The 21,724-nt window shown below is 43.1% G+C and overlaps 1 protein-coding gene across 1 annotated transcript in view; it reads left to right on the top strand.

Moving 5' to 3' along the window:
• The window catches only part of LOC145340751 (bcl-2-related ovarian killer protein-like), a 49,106-nt gene extending 28,026 nt beyond the window's left edge, over positions 1-21,080 (top strand). The window contains exons 4-5 of the mRNA XM_080185214.1: positions 8,150-8,313; positions 20,636-21,080. Coding sequence (XP_080041340.1) covers positions 8,150-8,313; positions 20,636-20,761 — 290 coding nt within the window. The 3' untranslated portion in view covers positions 20,762-21,080. The remainder of the gene's footprint in view (positions 1-8,149; positions 8,314-20,635) is intronic.
• The last annotated feature ends 644 nt before the right edge of the window (positions 21,081-21,724 follow it).

The raw sequence follows: 21,724 nt of genomic DNA, 5'->3' as shown, positions 1-21,724 counted from the left end.
TAGAAACAAAATAGGGCTTGTGTTAGAAAGGAAGTTCAATGGAAAATGTGGGAGAGGGATTCCAACGGGGAAAATGGATGATGGATGTAATGGGCTGGATACAGTTGAAGTAAGGGGGATGTGTAAGGGCAGCAGAGCACAGACAGAGGTAGAGATCTATGGCAGTCAACCTTCTGGGAGAAATGAGAAACCAATGAAAAACTCACTGATAATATCAAAATCAGTGTGAACCTGTTTGAAACAGGCCAAAAACTAAGGAGTAACAATAACTACCATTGGTAGTATTTGATTCAGCAGGTTTATGGTAATCTGTGGCCCATCCTTGGGTTGGGTACACAGAGTCAGGTGATTTCCTGGCTTGTCAAACATAGCCATTAAAAATATCTGCTCACGGGTGGGACTTTGGTCATTGGCGAGCTGTGGGGGAGGAGGAGGGGTGGGCTGCAGTAGAAGCCTGGCAAGGTGATCCCAGAATGAGTTTGGAGGCTGCAAGATGTGGAGACAGATGGGTGCAGAAAACTTTGGAGGAAGCTGGTGATTGAAATGGCCAGCTGTCTCCTTGGTTCACGCAGCAGCCCAGCTCGATTCCAGTCCCATCCCCTTGAGGATGGCGAATTTCAGGTTCAGGGCTAGGACTTAGAATTTGCTGCCAGGATTTTTGCCATGACAGAGAGCCTCTCCTTCATGGCAGAAATCCGGGCCGTGTTTTCACACATCAAACAAACAATAGAAAGCAGTTGGGAGGTTGAAGTTGAGAACATAAATGGCCCATTGCCATCATATTGAATGCTCTCAGTGGAACTCACTCGACATATTGGTGCCATGTTGTTATGATTGCCAACCCTTCAGGACTGACCTTGAGTCTCCAGCAATCGGAGATTAGTTCCTAGAACATTGTTGTGAGCCAATGCAAAAGGAGAATCACAGTGATATTAAAAGAAATTGTGTACACTTTTTTTTTATTGCGCACTTTCACTGATTAGATATAAAAATATTGGAGGTGTGGCAAAAGGCTGTTTGACTGATAGTCAAGAATCATCCAATCAGATAACAAAGAGATTGCTGATATCTATTGGTGTGTTTAGCAGGGCACCATGATGATGGGCAGGTTGGGCAACCAATGGCAGGAGTGTGGGGGTGGGAGGTCATGTGATGAAATTTCCAGGAATACATCCAACTATATTTGGCAATCCACAGCACCCTTGCATCTATAATTTTACTGCAATGGAGGAATGAAACATTTCTGTTTCCTCCTGCAAGTGTGGAGAGGCAAATTCAAAAGGTAATTGGATATGTCTGAAGAGAAAAGGTTTTCAGGGCTACGTGAAAATGGTGGAGTGGGACTAAATCAGTTGCCATTGTACAGAGCTGCAGGACACAATAGGCCAAATGACCTCTTGTAATTATCCTTTGATTCTGTGATTTTATAACACTCTGTAACATATTAATACACTACAAAACTCTATCACGCCATATTGTAATACACTGTATCCCACAATATAACATACTGCAACACTCATCGCCCACATTGTAACAGATTATAACATGTGATTATGGGCGGCATGGTAGCACAGTGGTTAGCACTGCTGCTTCACAGCTCCAGGGTCCTGGGTTCGATTCCCGGCTCGGGTCACTGTCTGTGTGGAGTTTGCACATTCTCCTCATGTCTGCGTGGGTTTCCTCCAGGTACTCCGGTTTCCTCCCACAGTCCAAAGATGTGCGGGTTAGGTTGATTGGCCATGGTAAGAAATTGCCCCTTAGTGTCCAGGGATGCGTAGGTTAGAGGGATTACTGGGTATAATGTACAGGGATATGGGGGTAGGGCCTGGGTGGGATTGTGTTCGGTGCAGACTCGATGGGCTGAAGGGCCTCTTTCTGCACTGCAGGATTCTATGATCTGTGATCTATAATCCCACATGTAACACACACTGTAATGCCACATTGTTACACACTATAATCCCACCTTGTAATGCACTGCAAAACACTATAATCCCACATTGTAACACACTGTAACATGTTGTATTGCACTGCGACACAATGTAACACTCTAATACACTATACCACACTGTAACCCCACATTGTAACAGACTGTAATGCCCACATTGTAACACACTGTAACCTCACATTGTAACAGTGTAAAACATTGTATTTCCACATTGTAATATACTGTAACACACTGAGCTGGTGTTGTTCTCCTTGGATCAAAATATGATGAGGGGAAAGCTGACATAGATATACGAGTTCATGTCTTTCACTGAGTTACTCTGCTGCCACTGCATCATTCTTTAGTTGCAATAAATGTAGTTTTGAAAGCTAATATTAAAATTTTGGCTGTTTATTTTTCTTTGTTTGTGGTTTGACTGCAACTAGTACAAGCCCAGAATCCTGTGGAACCACATCCTTTGTGAACAGTTAGAATGATAGAATCATGCACTGCAGAAGAGTCCTTCCACCCCTCGAGTCTATACTGACACGCAAGCAACACTTGACATCCAACCTAATCCCATTTACCAGCACTTAGCCCATAGCCTTGAATGTTATGACATGCTCATCCAAGTACTTTTTAAGGATGTGAGACAACTCACCGATACTTCCTCCCATGGTTCAGCTGGTAGCATACTGGGAACCTTACGACTCAGACAGATGTTCCACTCTGGGGTTTGAGCATGGAAATCAAGGCTCACACTCCAGTGCAGTACTCAGAGAGCAATGCACTGCCATCTTTCAAATGAGATAAAACCATAGAATCTCTACAGTATTACAATATTTGGCCCATTGAATCTGCACCGACTTTCTGAAAGAGCATCTCACCCAGGCCCACTACTCCCACCTTATCACTGCAACCTTGTGGATTTAGCATGGCCAATCCACTTAACCTGCTCATCTTTGGATTTGGAAGGAAACTGGAGCACCCAGAAGAAACCCAAACAGACATGAGGAGAACATGCAGTCACCCAAGGCCAGATTAGAACTCGGGTCCCTGGAGCTGTGAGGCAGCAGTGCTAAACTCTGTGCCACCATGCCACCCCCAGATATTAAACTGAGGGCCCATCTACCTGCATGGCTGGGTATAAATGATCCCATGGCAGTATGTTATAATGTGATATTTTGAAGAGCAGCGGAGTTATTTCTGGTGTCTTGTAAATATTCATTCCTTAATCGAAATCATAAAAAAAAATTATCTGGTCATTGTTGTGGGATTTTGTTGTGTTAATTAGTTATTGTGTTTTCTACAACAGCGACTACACTTCAAAAAAGTATTTAGTTGTCTGTTGTTTTATAGTTTTAATTTAAGCACCTTCCAAGCATTCCAGTTTAATGAGACAAACAAGGACAATAATTCAATTATTTATTTATTTAACACATCTAGGGCCCGGTTTTACTAAAATTGGGTGTGAAATCACGGTAAATTTGGGCATCGGGCATGTAATGCAACCTGCACCCGAAACCGAGCAGATCACACGTTTACAGACACTCCGCGCCGCAATCAGGCGGCCCGACTATTTAAATACATGAACATGCATTTAAATCGACTTAATGAACTGCACATCCAACTCTACTGCCAAATCCCATTTTACCGTCTTCGGATCTGTTCCGGATCCGCACTGTTATCAACCTGCAGGGCCTGATTTTACCAATCGGAGGCTAATCATCGAACCCTACAGTGCAGAAAGAGGTCCTTTGGCCCATCAAGTCTGCACCGAACACAATCCCACCCAGGCCCTACCCCTATATCCCTACATTTTTCACCCACTAATCCCTCTAACCTAAGCATCTGAGGGGCAATTTTAGCATGGCCAATCAACCTAACCCGCACATCTTTGGATTGTGGGAGGAAACCGGAGTACCCGGAGGAAACCCACGCAGACACGAGGAGAATGTGCAAACTCCACACAGACAGTGAACTGAGCCGGGAATCAAACCCAAGTTCCTGGAGCTGTGAAGCAGCAGTGCTAACCACTGTGCTACTGTGCGGCCGGACCCAGACATAAAACGGATCCGAGCCTGGAATCCTCATTCCAGCGCGCCCATATGCTTTTTGCCAGCTCCGGTCCGGTCCGCGCTGTGGGCGGGACTTAGTGCTGCTGGAACGATTGGAGCTCTGAATTGTGCATGCGCAGTTCGAAAAAAATCTGAAACAGCTCGCCCGGGTACGAAAGACAAAACCAGCAGAGAGAGCCAGTTGGTGGTGGGGGTGGTGTGGGGTGGTGGGGAGGAGGTGTATAAGCTGCAATCGGACCCCCCCTGGGAAAGGTAGGGCCCCCCCCGGCAGATGCCCCCTGATCAGAACCCCCCCCCGCTCCCAGAGGTAGCCTGCCCCCCCCAGGAGGCAGGTCCCCCTTGGCAGAGCAAACTCCCCGCGATCCATCCCCCTTGGGAGGCAGCCCCACCCCCCCCTCCACACAATCGGCTGGGGGCGGGACTGCCTCCCATGGGGGGAATCTGACTGGGGGACATCTGCGAGGGGAGGCCTGCCTCCCAGGGGAGTCCGATCACGACTCATCCTCCCCCCTCCTTCCCCGTCCACCTTCCCCACCCCGCACCGGCTCTCTCTGCTGGTTTTGTCTTTCATGCCCCGGACGCGCTGTTTCAGATTTTTTTCAAACTGTGCATGCGCAGTTCAGAGCTCCGATCGTTCCGGCAGCACTAAGCCCTGCCCACAGTGTGGACCGGACCAGAACCGGCAAAAAAGCATATGGGCACGCTGGAACAGGGATTCCAGGCTCAGATCCGTTTTACATCTGGATCTGGCCCTTAGCCTTCAATTGGTAAAATCTGGCCCCATATCAACTTGAGCATAAACAGTTGCAACTTATTAACTCTTTACTAAACTTTAACTCTAGATGAACATCAACTCTCCATAAGACCATAAAACATAAGAGCAGAATTAGGCCACTCGGTCCATTGAGTCTGCTCCGCCATTCAATCATGGCTGATATTTTTCTCATCCCCATTCTCCTGCCTTTTCCCCATAACCCTGATCCCCTTATTAATCAAGAACCTATCTATCTCTGTCTTAAACACACTCAATGATCTAGCCTCCCCAGCCCCCTGCAGCAAAGAGTTCCACGGATTCACCACTCTCTGACTGAAGAAATTCCTCCTCATCTCTGTTTTAAAGGACTGTCCCTTCAGCCTGAGGTTGTGCCCTCTGGTTCTAGTTTTTCCTACTAGTGGAAACATCCTCTCCATGTCCATTCTATCCAGACCTCGCAGTATGCTGTAAGTTTCAATAACATCCTCCCTCATCCTTCTAACTCCAACAAGTGCAGACCCAGAGTCCTCAACTATTCCTTATATGACAAGTTCTTTATAAGAACATAAGAACATAAGAAATAGGAGCAGGAGTAGGCCATCTAGCCCTTCGAGCCTGCCCCGCCATTCATTAAGATCATGGCTGATCTGTCGTGGCTCAGTTCCACTTTCCCGCCCTCTCCCCATAACCCTTAATCCCCTCTCTTATCAAGAACCCATCAACCCGCTTCTTAAAAATATTTAGCGAGGCAGCCTCCACCACTTCAACGGACAGAGAATTCCAGAGATTCACCACCCTTTGAGTGAAGAAGTTCCTCCTCAACTCCGTTCTAAACCGCCTCCCCTTTATCTTGAGGCTGTGCCCCCTAGTCCTACTGTCTTTTTTGAGCGGGAAGAGTCTCTCCACCTCTATCCTATCCATCCCATTCATCATCTTATACATCTCAATGAGATCTCCCCTCATTCTTCTAAACTCTAACGAGTACAAGCCTAGTTTATTCAGCCTCTCCTCATAGCTCAATCCCCTCAACTCCGGTATCAGCCTAGTAAACCTCCTCTGCACTCCCTCCAGGGCCAAAATATCCTTGCGCAGATGCGGCGCCCAAAACTGCACACAGTACTCCAGCTGCAGCCTCACCAATGCCCTATACAGCTGCAGCAAGACCTCCCTACTTTTATATTCAATCCCCCTCGCTATGAAGGCCAGAGATCATTCTTGTGAACCTCCTCTGGAACCCTTCCAAGGCCAGCACATCCTTGTCTAGATATGGGGCCCAAAACTGCTCACAATATTCTGAATAGTGTTTGACTAGAGCCTTATACAATCTCAGAGGTACATCATTGCTGTTCTATTCTAGCCCTTATGACATGAATGCTAACATTGCATTTGCCTTCCTAACTGCCAACTGAACCTGCATGTTAACCTTAAGGGAATCTGGAACAATGACTCCCAAGTCCCTTTGTGTTTCTGATTTCCCAAGCATTTTCCCATTTGGAAAATAGTCTATGGCTCCATTTCTCCTTCCAAAGTGCATAACCTTACATTTTTCCATATTGTATTCCATCTGTCACTTCTTTGCCCACTCTTCTAAGCTGTCCAAGTCCTTCTGCAATCCCCCTGCTTTCTCAATACTACCTGTCCCTCTACATATCTTTGTATCATCTACAAATTTAGCCACAAAGCCTTCAGTTCCTTCCTTCAAAACATTATATTGTGAAAAGTTGTGGTTCCAGCACTGACCCCTGAGGCTGCCATTCTGAAAAAGACAACTTCATCCTAACTCTTTGCCTTCTGCCAGTCAGCCAATCCTCTATCCGTGCCAGGATCTTACCCTTAACTGACTTTAGCTCTTAAACTGCACATAGACTTCAATTGAACATCAACTTTAACTATTTACCTGCAAAATAGATACTACTGAGTTTAGGAAAACCTTGGCCAAGAAATATTCTGGATGTAGACTCTACTTTCTCATCTCTGAAGTATCCTTCACGGTGCAAGCTTCTTCATGCGATGGTTGGTCTCTTCGAGTTATCACTGCCAAACAAAGAACTTACATGTCTTTTATCTACAATTCTCCACTTGCTTCCAGAAGATTCTCTGTCATCCAGCCAATTGTGTTACCAGAAACCAATCACATGGCTTGAACATCCAGTGAAATTACTTTTGAACAAAGCCATTACACTTAGTTCAAGCTGCATGCTCCACACATGCAGTTTGAACTAAGTGTAATGGTTTCAATCAAAAGTAATTTCACTGTATGTTCAAGCTGTACATAAAGCCATATAAATTGGAGTCATGCTGCTCAGTTAATGCAAACAACTTCCCTGATCCGACCAACACAGGAAGCTTCAGATCACAGCTCTCAGATCAGAGCTTCTTTACAGCCTGCATCTGGTTTTAATCTATAAGTGACCAAAATTCCCAGCATGTTTAGCTCTCAGCCAGAATAGCCATTTTAAAGTCACTATTGCCATTATTGTTGTTGTTATTGTTGTCGCTATTCTTTCTTGAGCATGTCAATATCTGTGGATGATTTCCTGGAATGTGTCATGATCTGGGGGAGATTCCATGGAGTGTGTCATGATCTGAATGGGATTCCCTGGAGTGTATCATGGTCTGTGGGGGATTTCCCAGAATATGTTATGATTTGCTTGGGATTTCCTGGATTGTGTCAATATCGTAGAATCATTGAATCCTACAGTGCGGAAGGAGGCCATTCAGCCATCGAGTCTGCACTGACCACAATCCCACCAATCCCCATAACCCCATGCACTTACTGTAGCTATTCCCCCAGATACATAGGGACAATTTAGCATGGCCATTCCACATAACCGCATATCTTTGGACTATGGGAGGAAACTCAGCGCACCTGGAGGAAACCCACACAGACACAGGGATTCCGCAAGGATTCCCTGGAGTATGTCATTATCAACAGAGGATTCCCTCGAGTGTGTCAATATCTGCAAGAGATTCCCTGGAGCTTGTCATTATCTGCAGGGGATTCCTGAAGTGTATCAGTATCTGCAGGGGATTCTCTGAAGTGTGTTAGTTTCTGCGGGACTCCCCAGGAAAGTGCCAAATCTGGCAGTTTGCAGATGCACAGAAAGGGTTCAAAACCATTGCTTTATATGTTGGCTGAGCAGTGAACCTTTCATGTTTAATTCAAACGGCTATGAGAAGAGGACACAGAAATGGTGAAAAAATCTTTCAGCAAACCAATAACAACACGATGAGCTGAAAGGCCACTTGTTCTATACAATTCTAGGATTCACTGATGAAGGGAAATAACATGTGGATATCAATTATCAGAAAAACATTGTGGTTCTATCTATTGAATTGTCCTGCATCTTTACGGTCCTATATGTTGAATGCTCCTGTATTTTTGTTATGTAGGTATAACCTGGGGGAAGGTGGTAGCCCTATACGCTGTCGCTGGAGGACTAGCCATTGACTGTGTGAAACAGGGCCAGCATGCCATGGTACACACAATTGTCGATTGCTTAGGAGAATTTGTCCGGAAAACCCTGGTGACGTGGCTTAGGAGGCGAGGCGGATGGGTAAGAGATAATCTTTTCAATTGCTTTCAATAGTTATAATAATATTGGCCCCTCAATATAACGAGTAAGGATTTTCATCCGATTAAACATTGGCTAATGTTAATGAGCTCCGGTGGTATAGTGGGGAGTGCGCCTGTCCCTCAGTCATAAACTCCAGGTTCAAGTTCCACTCCAGGACTTGATGGCCAAGAAATAAGGAGGCTAATCATATTTAGTATCAACATATAAATCCTTCCAATACATGCCAGTAGCGGACGGTAAGAGTGGGAGAGATTCCTGCTCAACTATGGGATGGAACAAAATTAGAGCTTCTACCTTTGCTATCCATAGTTCCAGGCAAGAACATGCATGAAAAAGCATACGTTGGCACAGCATTTCAGGCTCCTTGAGGGGCTGGTTGGCTCAGTTGGCTGGATAGCTGGTATGGTTCAGACTGATGCTAACAGTTTGAACCTTGTGCCATTTGGGGGCGATTCTGGCTCTGCCTCCATGCCCCACCCAGGGTCTGTAATGATACCTATCGATACATGAAGAATAAGCATTTTTTTAATCATTGAACTTTAAAATTCTCATCCTTTGATGTTCAAACCCTTCCATGGCCTCACCCCTCCCGATTTCCATAATCTTCTTCAAGCTTCTAAGAACTTACATTTTTCTAAGGGCTTTCCTCCCTTCACATCAATCCTGGCAGTTGTGCCTTCATTCATTTTATCCCTAACCACTGGAATTCCCTCCCAAAGCACCTCCACCTCTTTATTCTCTGCTCCTTTAAGATCCTCCTTAAAATCTATTTATTTGGCTCTTTGAAGTTCAAGAGGATATCAAATTAAAAGAACAATGTACAATGTTGTGAAGAATGGTGGTAGGCCAAATGATTGGGAATATTTTAGAAACCAGCAAAGGATAACTAAAAAAAGAGACAAAAATTGGAGTAGGAGAGAAAACTAGCAAGAAATATAAAAACTTCTATTAATAAGGAAAAGAATAGTGATAGTGAGTGTTGGTCCCTTAGAGGGTGAGCCTTGGGAGTTAATGGGAAACAAGGAAGTAGTGGAGATTTTGAACAAGTATTTTGTTTCTGTCTTCACAGTAGGTTGCACAAAGAGCCTCCCAAGAATACTCAAAAATCAGTGAGCAAAAGGGAGAGAGGAGTGTAAATCGATCAGGATCACTACGGAAAAGTACTAGAAAACTGAAGCGACTAAAGTTCTTTGGATCTGATAGCCTGCACTGGAGGGTCTTAAGAGAAGTAATTGTAGAGATAGTAGATACATTTATTGTAATCTTCCAAAATCCCTAGAAGGGTCCAAGCAGATTGGAAAACCACAAACATAACACCAATATTCAAGTGAGGATGGAGGCAAATTGCAGGAAACTAACAGCCAGTTAGTCTAACATCTGTCATTGGTAAAATGTTTGCGTCCATTATTAAGGAGGTAGCAGCAAGATACTTAGAAAATCATAATATGATCAGACAGAGTCAAACATGGTTTTGTGAAAAGGACAAATGTATTAGATTTCTTTGAGGCTCTAACAAGTAGGGTAGTGCAGCAGAACCAGAAGAAGGGTGGGATAAGGAGAACCAGTAGATATACTGTATTAGGATTTCTAAATGGCAGTTGGAATAAAAGATAACTGCACATGATAGGGGTTTGTGGTTTTTGGGGTGATTTATTAGCATGGATTAAGGACTGGCTTAGTAATAGGAAACAAGAGTTGAGTTAAATCTGTCATTTTCAGATTTACAAAGTGCTAATTTGTGAAGTGCTGCCGGAATCAGTGCTGGGATCTCAACTATTTATAATCTACATCAGTGATTTGGATGAAGAGATTTTCTACATCGGAGACAAACTTGTTGATGATACAAAGATAGATAGAAAGTCACAAGTTGTGATGTGGAAATTGTAAGTCTGCAAAAGGATATAGATAGGAAAAGTGAGTGGGCAAAAATTTGGCAGATGGTGCACGATGTGTGGAAATCTCAGGTTGTCCACTTTGGCAGGGAGAATAGAAAAGCAGACTATTATTTAAATGCCAGGATCTGTTTGTCCTTGTACATGAATAACAAGCGATTAAAGCGCATGTAGAGCAAGTAATTAGGAGGGCAAACAGGATGTTGGCCTTCATTGCAAGGGGGATGGAATATAAAAGTAGGAAGATCTTGCTACAACTACAGGGCATTGCTGAGACCAGACCTGGAATACTGTGTATAGTTTTGGTCTCCTTACTTAAGGAAGGATATACTTTCACTAGAAGCAGTTCAGAGAAGGTTCCATAGGCTGATTCCTGGATGAAGAGGATGTCTTATGAGAAGTTGAGTAGGTTGGGTCTATACTCATTGGAGTTTATAAGAATGAGAGGTGATCTTATTGAAACACTTGTGATTCTGGGGGGACTAATAGCATAGATACTGAAAGGATGTTTCCCCTCATGGGAATCTAAAACTACGGAGCGCAATTTGAAAGTAAGGCATCTCCCATTTAAGACAGAGATGAGAAAGAATTTCTTCTTCCAAAGCGAGGCTGGATCATTGAAATTATTCAAATTTTTGATTGACAAGGCAATCAAGGGTTATGGGGGGCAGACAGGACAGTGGAGCTCTGGTATCAGCTATATGCTTATCAAATGGATAAGCAGCTCAATGGGCCAAATGGCCCACTCCTATCCCTAATTCTTATGAAAATTTTAGTCATGTATCCTCCCAACTTATTCTTAAACTTGGCATCTGTTTTTGTTTGATAATGCTCCTGCAAAACACCTTGGGACATTTTCCTACATTAACAATGCTATACAGAATCCACAGAACTCCACTGAACCCCTACAGTGCAGAAGGAGGACATATGGCCCATTGTGTCTGCACTAAATCTCCGAAAGAGCATCTTAGTCAGGCCCATCCCACCCTACAGTATAAATACAAGTTACAAGTTTTGCCTTTGTTGTTTCTCTGTTTCTGCACCTACAGAAATAAAACCAGTTATATGTTCATTAGAATAAAACTAATACACTTACTGCTTTCAGGATAAATGAAGTTCTAAAGAATTGGAAGGAATTTTTGAAGAATAAAATTCTTAACCCTTATACCGTTGCTTAATGCTGGATCTGTGAAGTTTCTTTTTTGTTTTAGTTAATCGCTTCCCCATTCAGCACAGCATAAAATGCTGTTGAAATAGATATATTTTGTCAGTTAAGATTTCTACTGGTCTTGCTCTTATCTATTTTTGCACTTAACTGAACAGCCAGAGGAAAGTATAAACTAATCTGACAGATTAATGAAATCCTTTGGTATAAAGGAACTCAAGCAAGTCTTGTGGCATAGTGGGTAGCCTCTGAGTCAGAAGCTCTGGGTTCAGGGCCCACTCCAGGACTTGAGGACTAAAGGAGATGTGTTCATAACACGGTCAAACAGGCTGAGTATCAGCCTGCAAAATCCTTCCCATTGGATAAATGAACTCAGCCATACAGAACAGAGAGCATTGTAAAGAACATGGGAATGTAGGAGTACTTGTACAACTTAGTTGTTCAGAGTCTCTGGGATATCTGAATAATTATTATTCCATGCCAGCCTCAGCTGATCTATTGTTGAAACCCTCATTTCTGTCTTTGTTAAGTTCAGACCTGCCTATTTGAATGCTTTCATGACTAGCCTCCCAATCTTTCCTCATAAGACTATCTTTTCATCCTTTTTTTTATATCATCAGCAAATTTGGCTCCCTTAATTTGATTTGATTTATTATTGTCACATGTATTAGCATACAATGAAAAGTATTGTTGTTTGCGCGCTATACAAACAGAGCATACTGTCCATACAGAAGCAAATATTAGGGGTGGAATCTAGAATGTAGTGTTACAATCATAGCTAGGGTATAGAGAAAATCAACTTAATGTAAGGTAGGTGCATTCAAAAGTCTGACGGCAGTAGGGAAGAAGCTGTTCTTGAGTCAGTTGGTACACGACCTCAGACTTTTGTATCTTCATCCCGACAGAAGAAGGTGGAAGAGAGAATGCCCAGGGTGCATGGGATCCTTAATTATGCTGGCTGCTTTGCCGAGGCACTGGGAAGTGTAGACAGAGTCAGTGGACGGGAGGCTGCTTTGCGTGATGGATTCGGCTACATTCATGACCTTTTGTAATTTCTTGGGTCTTGCGCAGAGCAGAAGCCATACCAAGCTGTGATAGAGCCAGAAAGAATGCTTTCTACTGCTCACCTTTACAAGTTAGTGAGAGTTATAGCTGACATGCCAAATTTCCTTAGTTTTCTGAGAAAATAGAGGCATTGGTGAGCTTTCCTAACTATAGTGTCGGCTTGGAGGGACTAGGACAGGTTGTTGGTGATCTGGACACCTAGAAACCTGAAGCTCTCGACTCTTTCCACTTTGTCCCCATTGATGTAGACAGGGGTATGTCCTCCTCTACGCTTCTTAAAGTCAATGACAATCGCCTTTGTTTTGTTGATATTGAGGGAGAGATTATTGTTGTTGCACCAGTTCACCAGATTCTCTATCTCATTCCTGTACTCTGTCTCGTCATTGTTTGAGGTCCGACCCACTATAGTGGTCTCATCAGCAAACTTGAAAATCGAGTTGGAGGGGAACTTGGCCACATAGTCACAGGTGTATAAGGAGAACGCAGCCTTGTGGGGCACCGGTGTTGAGGATGATTGTGGAAGAGGTGTTGTTGCCTGTCCTTACTGATTCTGGTCTGTGAGTTAGGAAGTTCAGGATCCAGTCGCAGAGGGAGGAGCCGCGACCCAGGCCACAGAGTTTAGAGAAGAGTTTCACAGCAATAATGGTGTTGAAAGCTGAGTTGTAGTCAATAAATAGAAGTCTGACATAGTGTCTTTGTTATTTAGGTATTCCAGAGTTGAGTGCAGGGCCAGGGAGATGGCACCTACTGTGGACCTGTTGCGGTGGTAGACAAACTGTAGTGAATCCTGGGAGGCTGGAATTGATTCATGCCATGACTTAACCTTTTGAAGGACTTCATAATGGTGGACGTCAGAGCCACCAGACGATAACCATTAAGGTTTGCCTTTTCTTAGGTACCGGGATGATGGTCATCTTCTCGAAGGAGATAGAGACCTCAGATTGTTGTAAAAAAAAGTCTAGAGATTCCCATATGGAAACTCATGAACTTGAGACGAGTTGCTGTCTGTAATTTAACAAGAACCAAGCCCTGCTTATTTAGTATACTCGCTGACTTACATAGGCTTCTGGCCTGGCAGTGCCTCAATCTAAAGATTCCCATCCTCGTTTTCAAATCTCTTAGCTGCTTCCTCTCTTAACATCCTTCAACCCTACAACCCAACGAGACCTCTTTGGTCCTTGAATTCTGACCTTCTGAGCATCCCCAATTTTAATTATTCCACCATTGCAGTCATATCCTTAACTCCCTACATCCTAAACTCTGGAATTCCACCCCTAAACCTGTCTAGCTCTCTCTCTCCTCCTTTAAAACACCCCTTAAAACCTAATACTTCTGTAAGCTTTTAGACACCGTTGCTAATACCTTGTAACTCAGTGTCAAGTTATCATAGAGTCATACAGTATAGAAACAGACACTTCACCCCACCATGTGGCTAAACAGCTGGTGTGGGACAGAGGGTTTCAGATATCTTGACTATTGGGGTCTGTTACGGGGCAGGTGGAATCTGTGTAGAAGGATGGGTTGCATCTAAACTGGAAGGGCATAAATATTCTGGCCAAGAGTTTCCTAGCGTCACACTGGAGGATTTATACTAGTTTGGCATGGGGGTGGGAACCAAAGTAAAGGTGAATTAATTGAAGGTAAACCAGAGAGTAGGGCCAATAAGACTCAAAGAGCAGACAGTGTGTGGTTGCTAATCAAAGAGGGTCTGGTGAACTGAAGTGCACTTGTTTCAATGTGAGAAATGCAGCAGGTAAGGCAGATTAATTTAGAGCTTGGATTAGTACTTGCAACTATGATGTTATTGCTATTACAGAGACTTGATTAATCTATACTAATTATATTTACCAGCACATGGTCTATAGCCTATTATGCCTTGTCAATTTAAGTGCTTGTCCAGATATTTCTGTTGTGAGAGTACCTTCCTCCACCACCATCTCAAGCAGCGCATTCCTTATTTCCACCACCCTCTGGGTGAAAAAATAATTCCTCTGTAAACCACTTATTTCTCACCGTAAACCTATGCACTCTTTTCTTACGTACCTTTGCCACTGGGGAAAGATTCTTATGATCTCTCCTATCTATGCCTCTCATAATTTTGTATGCCTTTATCAGATCCCCCCTCAGCTTTCTCTACCCCAGGGAAAACAAACGCCACCTATCCAGTCTGTCCTCATAGCTCTCCATCCCAGGCAACATCCTGGTGAATCTCCTCTAAATCATCTCCACTGTAATCACATCCTTCCAAGAGTGTGACGACCAGAACTGCACGCAATATTCCATTTGTGGCCTAACCAATGTTTTACAAAGTTGTGCCATGACCTCCCTGCTCCTATATTCTATGCCCCAGCTAATGAAAGCAAGCATTCCATTTGTCTTCCTCATCACTCTATCTAACTGTGCTGCCATTTTTACGGTTCTATAGATTTGTACACCAAGGTTCCTTTGTTCCTCAATACTCCCTAGGAATCTCCAGTTCATCGTGTATATCCTGCCCTTATTAGACCTCCCAAAATGCATCACCTCACACTTATCAGGATTAAATTCCATCTGCCATTGCCTTTTCCAATTTACCAGCTGATCAATGTCAGTCTGTAACCTAAGACTACCTCCTCACTATCAATAACACCATTTTCACATCATCTATAAACCTTCTAATTATACTTTCTACATTCACATCCAAGTCGTTAATGTATATAATAAACAGCAAAGATCCCAGCACTGATCCTTGTGGTTCACCGCTGGTCACAAGCTTCCAGCCACTAAAACAGCCCTCCACCATCATCCTTTGCCTCCAATTAATAAATCAATTTTGGATCCAATTTGCCAACTTGCCTTGGATCCCATGGGCACCAACTTTTTGAACCAGTCTTCTGTGCGGGACCTTGTCAAAGGCCTGTCTGAAGTCCATGTAATCCATATCAACTGCGATACTCTCATTAATATATTTAGTTACCTTTTCAAAAAACTCAATTAGTTAGATAGTATCTCCCACCAACAAATCCATGCTGACTATCCCTGATCAAGCAATCCCTAATGGCTGAGCAAGTGATGTATTGTAGCCAAATGATGTGGGAGCTGGCAGATCCCATTGCGAGCTGCAATGACCACATCTGCAAAGAGCGTTGGTTGCTTGAGTCTGAGTTTCAAATGCCAGGAGGAGGAGAGTTACCTGGATGCTTTATCTCAGGAGGCAGTCACACCCCATAGACACACCCCATAGATTAAATACCTCAAATTCAGTCAGTGGAAGGGACAGTAGTTGTCTACCTAGTGCCAAGGTGAGGGACATCTATGACCCGCTTGAAAGGATATTGGAGTGGGAGGGGGAGGATCCAGCTGTTGTGATTCACATTGGTACAAACAACGCGGGCAAGACTAGGAAAGAGAACCTATCTGTTTGGGGATTATCAAGATCTAGAAACTAAATTAAAGAGCAGGTCCTCAAGAATTATGATATATGGATTACTACCCAAGCCACGTGCGAATTGGCATAGGTTTGAGAAAATTCAGGAAGTAAGCACTTGGCTTAAAGGAGTGGTGCGGGAAAGAGGGGTTCCATTTCATGGGACATGTTGAAACAGGAGGGATCTATACCATAGGGACAGTCTCCACTGAACTGATCTAGGACCAGTGTTCTAATGGAAAGGATAAATAGGGTGGTCACAAGGACTTCAAACTAGCAAGTGAGGGGAAAGGGAAGGGTAAAACTACAAGAAGTATAATGATTAATGGAAAGCAAAGGAGCAGATTAGCATGTGAGGAGATGGGTTCAACTGCATGGAATATTATGAAAAGAATTAAAAGAAAGGAGAGCTCAGGAGAGGTTATTAAAATCTCCAGAACAAACAATAGGTCAGAGAGTTTGAAAAAGATTAGGAATCTAACTTCAGGCACAGCAGATAAGGGGAAGACAATGAAAAAAGGGTTGGCTAATGCAGGACTATTTGAATGCATGCAATATATGAAATAAGGTAAATGATCTTGTGGCACAGGTTGAAATTAGTGAGTATGATATTGTGGGCATCACAGAGATATGGCTGTTAAGGGATCAGGACTGGGAGCTAAATATCCAAGGGTACACATCCTATCAAAAAGACAGATGGGCAGAGGCGGCTGGGTTGCCTTGTTAGTAAGAAATGAAATTAAATCAAAAGCAAGAAATGATGGACGGTCAGAAGATGTAGAATCTGTGTGGGTAGAGTTGAGGAACCACAATGGTAAAAAGACCATAATGGGAGTTATGTACAGGCCTTACAGGCCTCCAAGCAGTAGTCAGGATGTGAGGCACAAGATACACCAAGAGATTTTAAGAAGTGTGTAAGAAAGACAAGGTTACAGTGACCATGGGGGATTTCAATTTGCAGACGGACTGGGAAAATCAGGTTGGTAGTGGATCCCAAGAAAAAAAATTTCTGGAATGTCTATGAAATGACTTTTTGGAACAGCTTGTGGCAGACCCCATTAGGGAACAGGCAATCTGGATTTGTAACAAAGCAGACTAGATAAGTGAGCTTAAGGTAAAGGAACCCTTGGGAGGCAGTGACCTTAATATGATAGAATTCATCCTGCAGTATGAGAGGGAGAAGCCGGAATCAGATATAACCATATTACAGTTGAGCAAAGGCAATTAGAGAGGCATGAGGGAGGAAAGATAGGGAAATAGCAATGGCAGGAGTTTCTGGGAGTAATTTGGGAGGCACAGCAAAATTGCATCCCAAGGAAGAAGAAGCATACTAAGGAGATGATAAGGCAACCATGACCAACAAGGGAAGTCAGGGACAACTTAAAAGCAAAAGAAAAAGAATAATGTAGCGAAGGGTAGTGGGGAAACCAGGGAAGCTTTTTAAAGCCAACAGAGGACAGCTAAAAAAGCAATAAGGGGGGAGAAGATGAAATATGAGGGTAAGCTAGCCAGGAATATAAAAGAAGATTACAAGAGATTTTTAAAATATTTAATGGGTAAGAGAGAGGCAAGATTTGACATTGGATCACTGGAAAATGATGCTGGAGAAGTAGCAATGGGGAACAAAGAAATGGCAGACGAACTGAATAGGAACTTCGCTTCAGTCTTCACGTGGAAGACACCAATAACATACCAAAAATTCAAGAGGTTGGGGGGCAGTGGTGAGTATGGTGGCAATTACAAAGGAGAAGAATACTAGGGAAGCTGACATGTCTGAAGACGGATACATTACCTGGACCAGAAGGGCTACACCTTAGAGACCTGATGGAGAAAGTTGAAGAGATAGTAGAGGCATTAATGGTGATCTTTCAGGAATCACTGGGGTCTGGGAGAGTCCCAGAGGACTGGAAATGTAATGCCCCTCCACCCCTGTTAATGGAGGGAAGCAAAAGGTGAGAAGTTACAGGCCAGTTAGCCTACTTCGGTCATTAGTAAGATTTTAGAGTCCATTATTAAGGATGAGATTTCAGAATACTTGGAAGTGTATGGTAAAATAGGGCGAAGTCAGCATGGTTTCATCCAGGGGAGGTCATGCATGACAAATCTATTAGAATTCTTTGAGGAGGTAATAAGCAGGTTAGACAAAGGAAAGCCAGTGGATGTTATCCATTTGGATTTCCAGAAAGCATTTGTGACAAAATGCCACACTGGAGGCTGCTGGGTAAAATAAGAGCACATGGTGTTAGAAGCAAGCTACTAGCATGGATAAAAGATTGGCTGATTGGTAGAAGGCAGAGAGTGGGGATAAAAATATCCTTTTCAGCATGGCAACCAGTGACTAGTGGAGTTCCACATGGGTCAGTATTGGGACCACAGCTTTTCACTCTGTGCATCAATGATCTATATGAAGGAACTGAAGGTATTGTGGCTGAGTCTGCAGATGATACAATGATATGGCAGAGGGACAGGTAGTATTGAGGAGGCAGGGAGGCTGCAGAAGAATGCAGACAGGTTAGGAGAGTGGGTAAAGAAGGTGTAGATGGAACACAATGCGGGAAAGCGTGAAGTTATGCACTTTGGTAGGAAGAATAGAGGCATAGACTATTTTCTAAATGGGGAGAGAATTCAGAAATCGGAAGCACAAAGGGACTTGGATGTCCTCTATCAGGATGCTCTTAAGGTTATCCTGCAGGTTGACTTGGTAGTTAGAAAAGCAAATGCAATATTAGCATTAATTTCAAGAGGACTAGAATACATAGAAGCCCTACAGTGCAGAAGGAGGTCATTTGGCCCATTGAGTCTGCACCGACAATAATCTCACCCAGGCCCTAACCCGGCTTAATTACCCTGCTAATTCTTCTTACTTTTCACATGTCGGGAGAATAAGGGTTAATTTAGCATATCCAATCACCTAACCCACACATCTTTGGACTGTGGGAGGGAACCAGAGCACCTAAAGGAAACCCATACAAACTCGGGGAGAAAGATCAAACTCCACACAGACAGTGACACAAAGCTGGAATTGAACCTGGAGCTGTGAGGCAGCAATGCTAACCACTGTGCCACCGTGCTGTCCAGAAAGCAGGGATGTACTGCTGAGGCTTTATATAAGACTCTGGTGATACCACATTTAGAATATTGTGAGCAATTTTGGGCCCCGTATCTAAGAAAGGATGTACTAACCCTGGAGATGGTCGACAGGAGCTTCATGAGAATAATTTCAGGAGCAAAAAATTTGATCTTTGAGAAGCATCTGATGACTCTGGGTCTGTACTTGATGAAGTTTAGAAGGATGAAGGGAATTTCATTGAAACTTACAGAATAATGAAAGGCTTGGATAGAGAGAACATGGGGAGAGACTAGGATTCAAGGGCATAGCCTCAGAATAAAGGGATGACCATTTAGAACTGATGAGGAGGACTTTCTTCAGCCAAAGGGTGGTGAATATATGAAATTCATTACCACAGAAGGCTGTGGAGGTCAAGTCATTGAGACAGAGAAAGATAGGTTCTTGATTGGTGAAGGGACCAAAGGTTACAGGGAATAAGTGGGAGAATGGGATTGAGAAACTTACCAGCCATGACTGAATGACAGAGCAGACTTGACGGACCAAATGGCCTGATTCTGCTCCTCGTCTTATAGTCTAATCCTTATGTAAAAGCAAAATACTGCAGATGCTGGAATCTGAAACAAAAACAGAAAATGCTGGAAAATCTCAACATGTCTGACAGCATCTGTAGGCAGAAAATAGAATCAACATCTCGAGTCAGGATGACTCTTTGTCAGAGAGGATCAAAGGGTGCTTTGACAAAGAGTCATCCTCACTCGCAACTTGGCTTTATTCTCTCTCCACAGATGCTGTCAGATCTGCTGAGATTTTCCAGCATTTTCTGATAAATCCCTGCCTTTCCAGATGTTGATTAATCCTGTCCTTAGAACTTTTTCCGATAATTTTCCTACAATTGACATAAGATTAATTGGCCTGTAATTACCTAGATTATACCTGCTGCCCTTCTTAAACAAAAGTACCACATTAGCTATCCTCCAGTCATCTGGCACTTCACCTGTGGGGGATAGCAAAGATTTAAATATCTCTTTCTAGGCCCTGCAATCTAGTCCTTTGTTTTCCATAGCCTGGAATACATCTCATTAGGCCCTGAGGATTTATGCATCTTTATGTCCGCTAAAAAACAATCTAATACCTGCTCCTTATCAATTTTAACATGTTCTAGAATTTCACTGTCCCAGCTGAAATGTGCAGTTACAATGTCCTTCTCTTTAGTGAATACAGATGAAAAATACTCATTTGAGAACTTGCCCATGTCCTCTGACTCCACACACAGTTATCCCGTTGGTCTCTAATGGGCCCCACTCTTTCCCTGGTCATCCTCTTGCTCTTAATTTATTTATAAAATGCCTTGCGTATGTGTACTGTGTGTGATGAACCTCCTCGATGCACTTTGGGCCGTTTCACTATGTTAAAAATGCTATCTAAATGCAAGCTCTTGTTTAGTGTCAACACAGAACTATGGTGTCAATCTCAATACATGTGTAAACATGTGCAATTCCTTGCACTCATCCTGCACTATTACTATACCTGCCATTTAAATGGTGTTGTTATTTGATGCTTACATACAATGATGTATTTTTATTTCTAACAAATGGTGTATTTTTATTTAACAAGATAGAGAATAAAATAATTTCAAATAGAATTCAGCAACTTGAATCCTCAGTCAGGTGATGTTTAATAACTCTGATCTGTTCTGATCCTAGGCTGACATTACAAAGTCTGTGGTTAACAATGATTCAAGCATCCGGGATCATTGGCTTGTCTCTGTCCTCTGTACCTGTGGACATTTCCTCAAAACAATCTTCTTTTTCCTGCTGCGGGAGCGATGATTCCACCTGGGAGGACAAGGCTACCACTAACACAATACAGCATGCCTGAACAAACATCAGCAATTGGATGCAAATTCTTAACTAAAAAGAATGGAATATGGAACGTGATTTCTTTCTTAATCATCAACTGAACACGTAGCTAAACATACAGTGGAAATAATGACATCAGATTTCTACCAAATGGTCTCGATTTCTAGGTGTGAAAATTTTGATCTGTGCAACTCAAAGGATAAGTCCCAACTCGCTTGCAAATGAAACATTCCTGTCTACAAGAGCAGCTGGTTTGAAGAATCAAGAACGAACAGGAATCATAAGAACGTAAGAACATAAGAAATAGGAGCAGGAGTAGGCCATCTAGCCCTTTGAGCCTGCCCCGCCATTCAATAAGATCATGGCTGATCTAATCAATGCATAGTTTATTCAATTTTGTTAAGATGTCTTTTGGATGGGCTCACGTTTGATTCTACAAATTAGTTGCACAAAAGTGGGAGGCATGGTGGCACAGTGGTTAGCATGTTGCCCTACAGCACCAGAGACCTAAGTTTGATTGGGTAACTGTGTAGAGTTTGCACATTATCCCTGTGTCTGTATGGGTTTCCTCCGGGTGTTCCAGTTTTTTCCCACAGTCCAAAGTTTAGGTGGATTGGCCATACTAAATTGCCACTTCAAGATGTGTAGGTTAGGGGGATTAGTGGGGTAAATGCATGGGGTTAAGGGAATAGGGTGGGGAGCCTGGATAAGATGCTGTTTTGGAGAGTCAGAGCAGACTCCATGGACTGATTGGCCTCCTTCTGCACTGTAGGGATTCCATGATTCTATGATTCCATTCCATGATTCTAAGAATGAATCCAGGAAAATCCAGGAAATACTGGTTTAAAATATCAGTTGGAACAGTAGTAGTAAACATTAGCAGGTTTTGGAGGGTCTGGTTACCTGATTCTGCTGCTCCACTGTAACTTAGAC

The sequence above is a fragment of the Carcharhinus amblyrhynchos genome, chromosome 3, assembly GCF_965287045.1.
Source record: "Carcharhinus amblyrhynchos chromosome 3, sCarAmb.v2.hapA, whole genome shotgun sequence".
NCBI lineage: Eukaryota > Metazoa > Chordata > Chondrichthyes > Carcharhiniformes > Carcharhinidae > Carcharhinus > Carcharhinus amblyrhynchos.
Note: the sequence above shows the minus strand (reverse complement) of the source record. Positions and strands in the feature narration are given on the sequence as shown.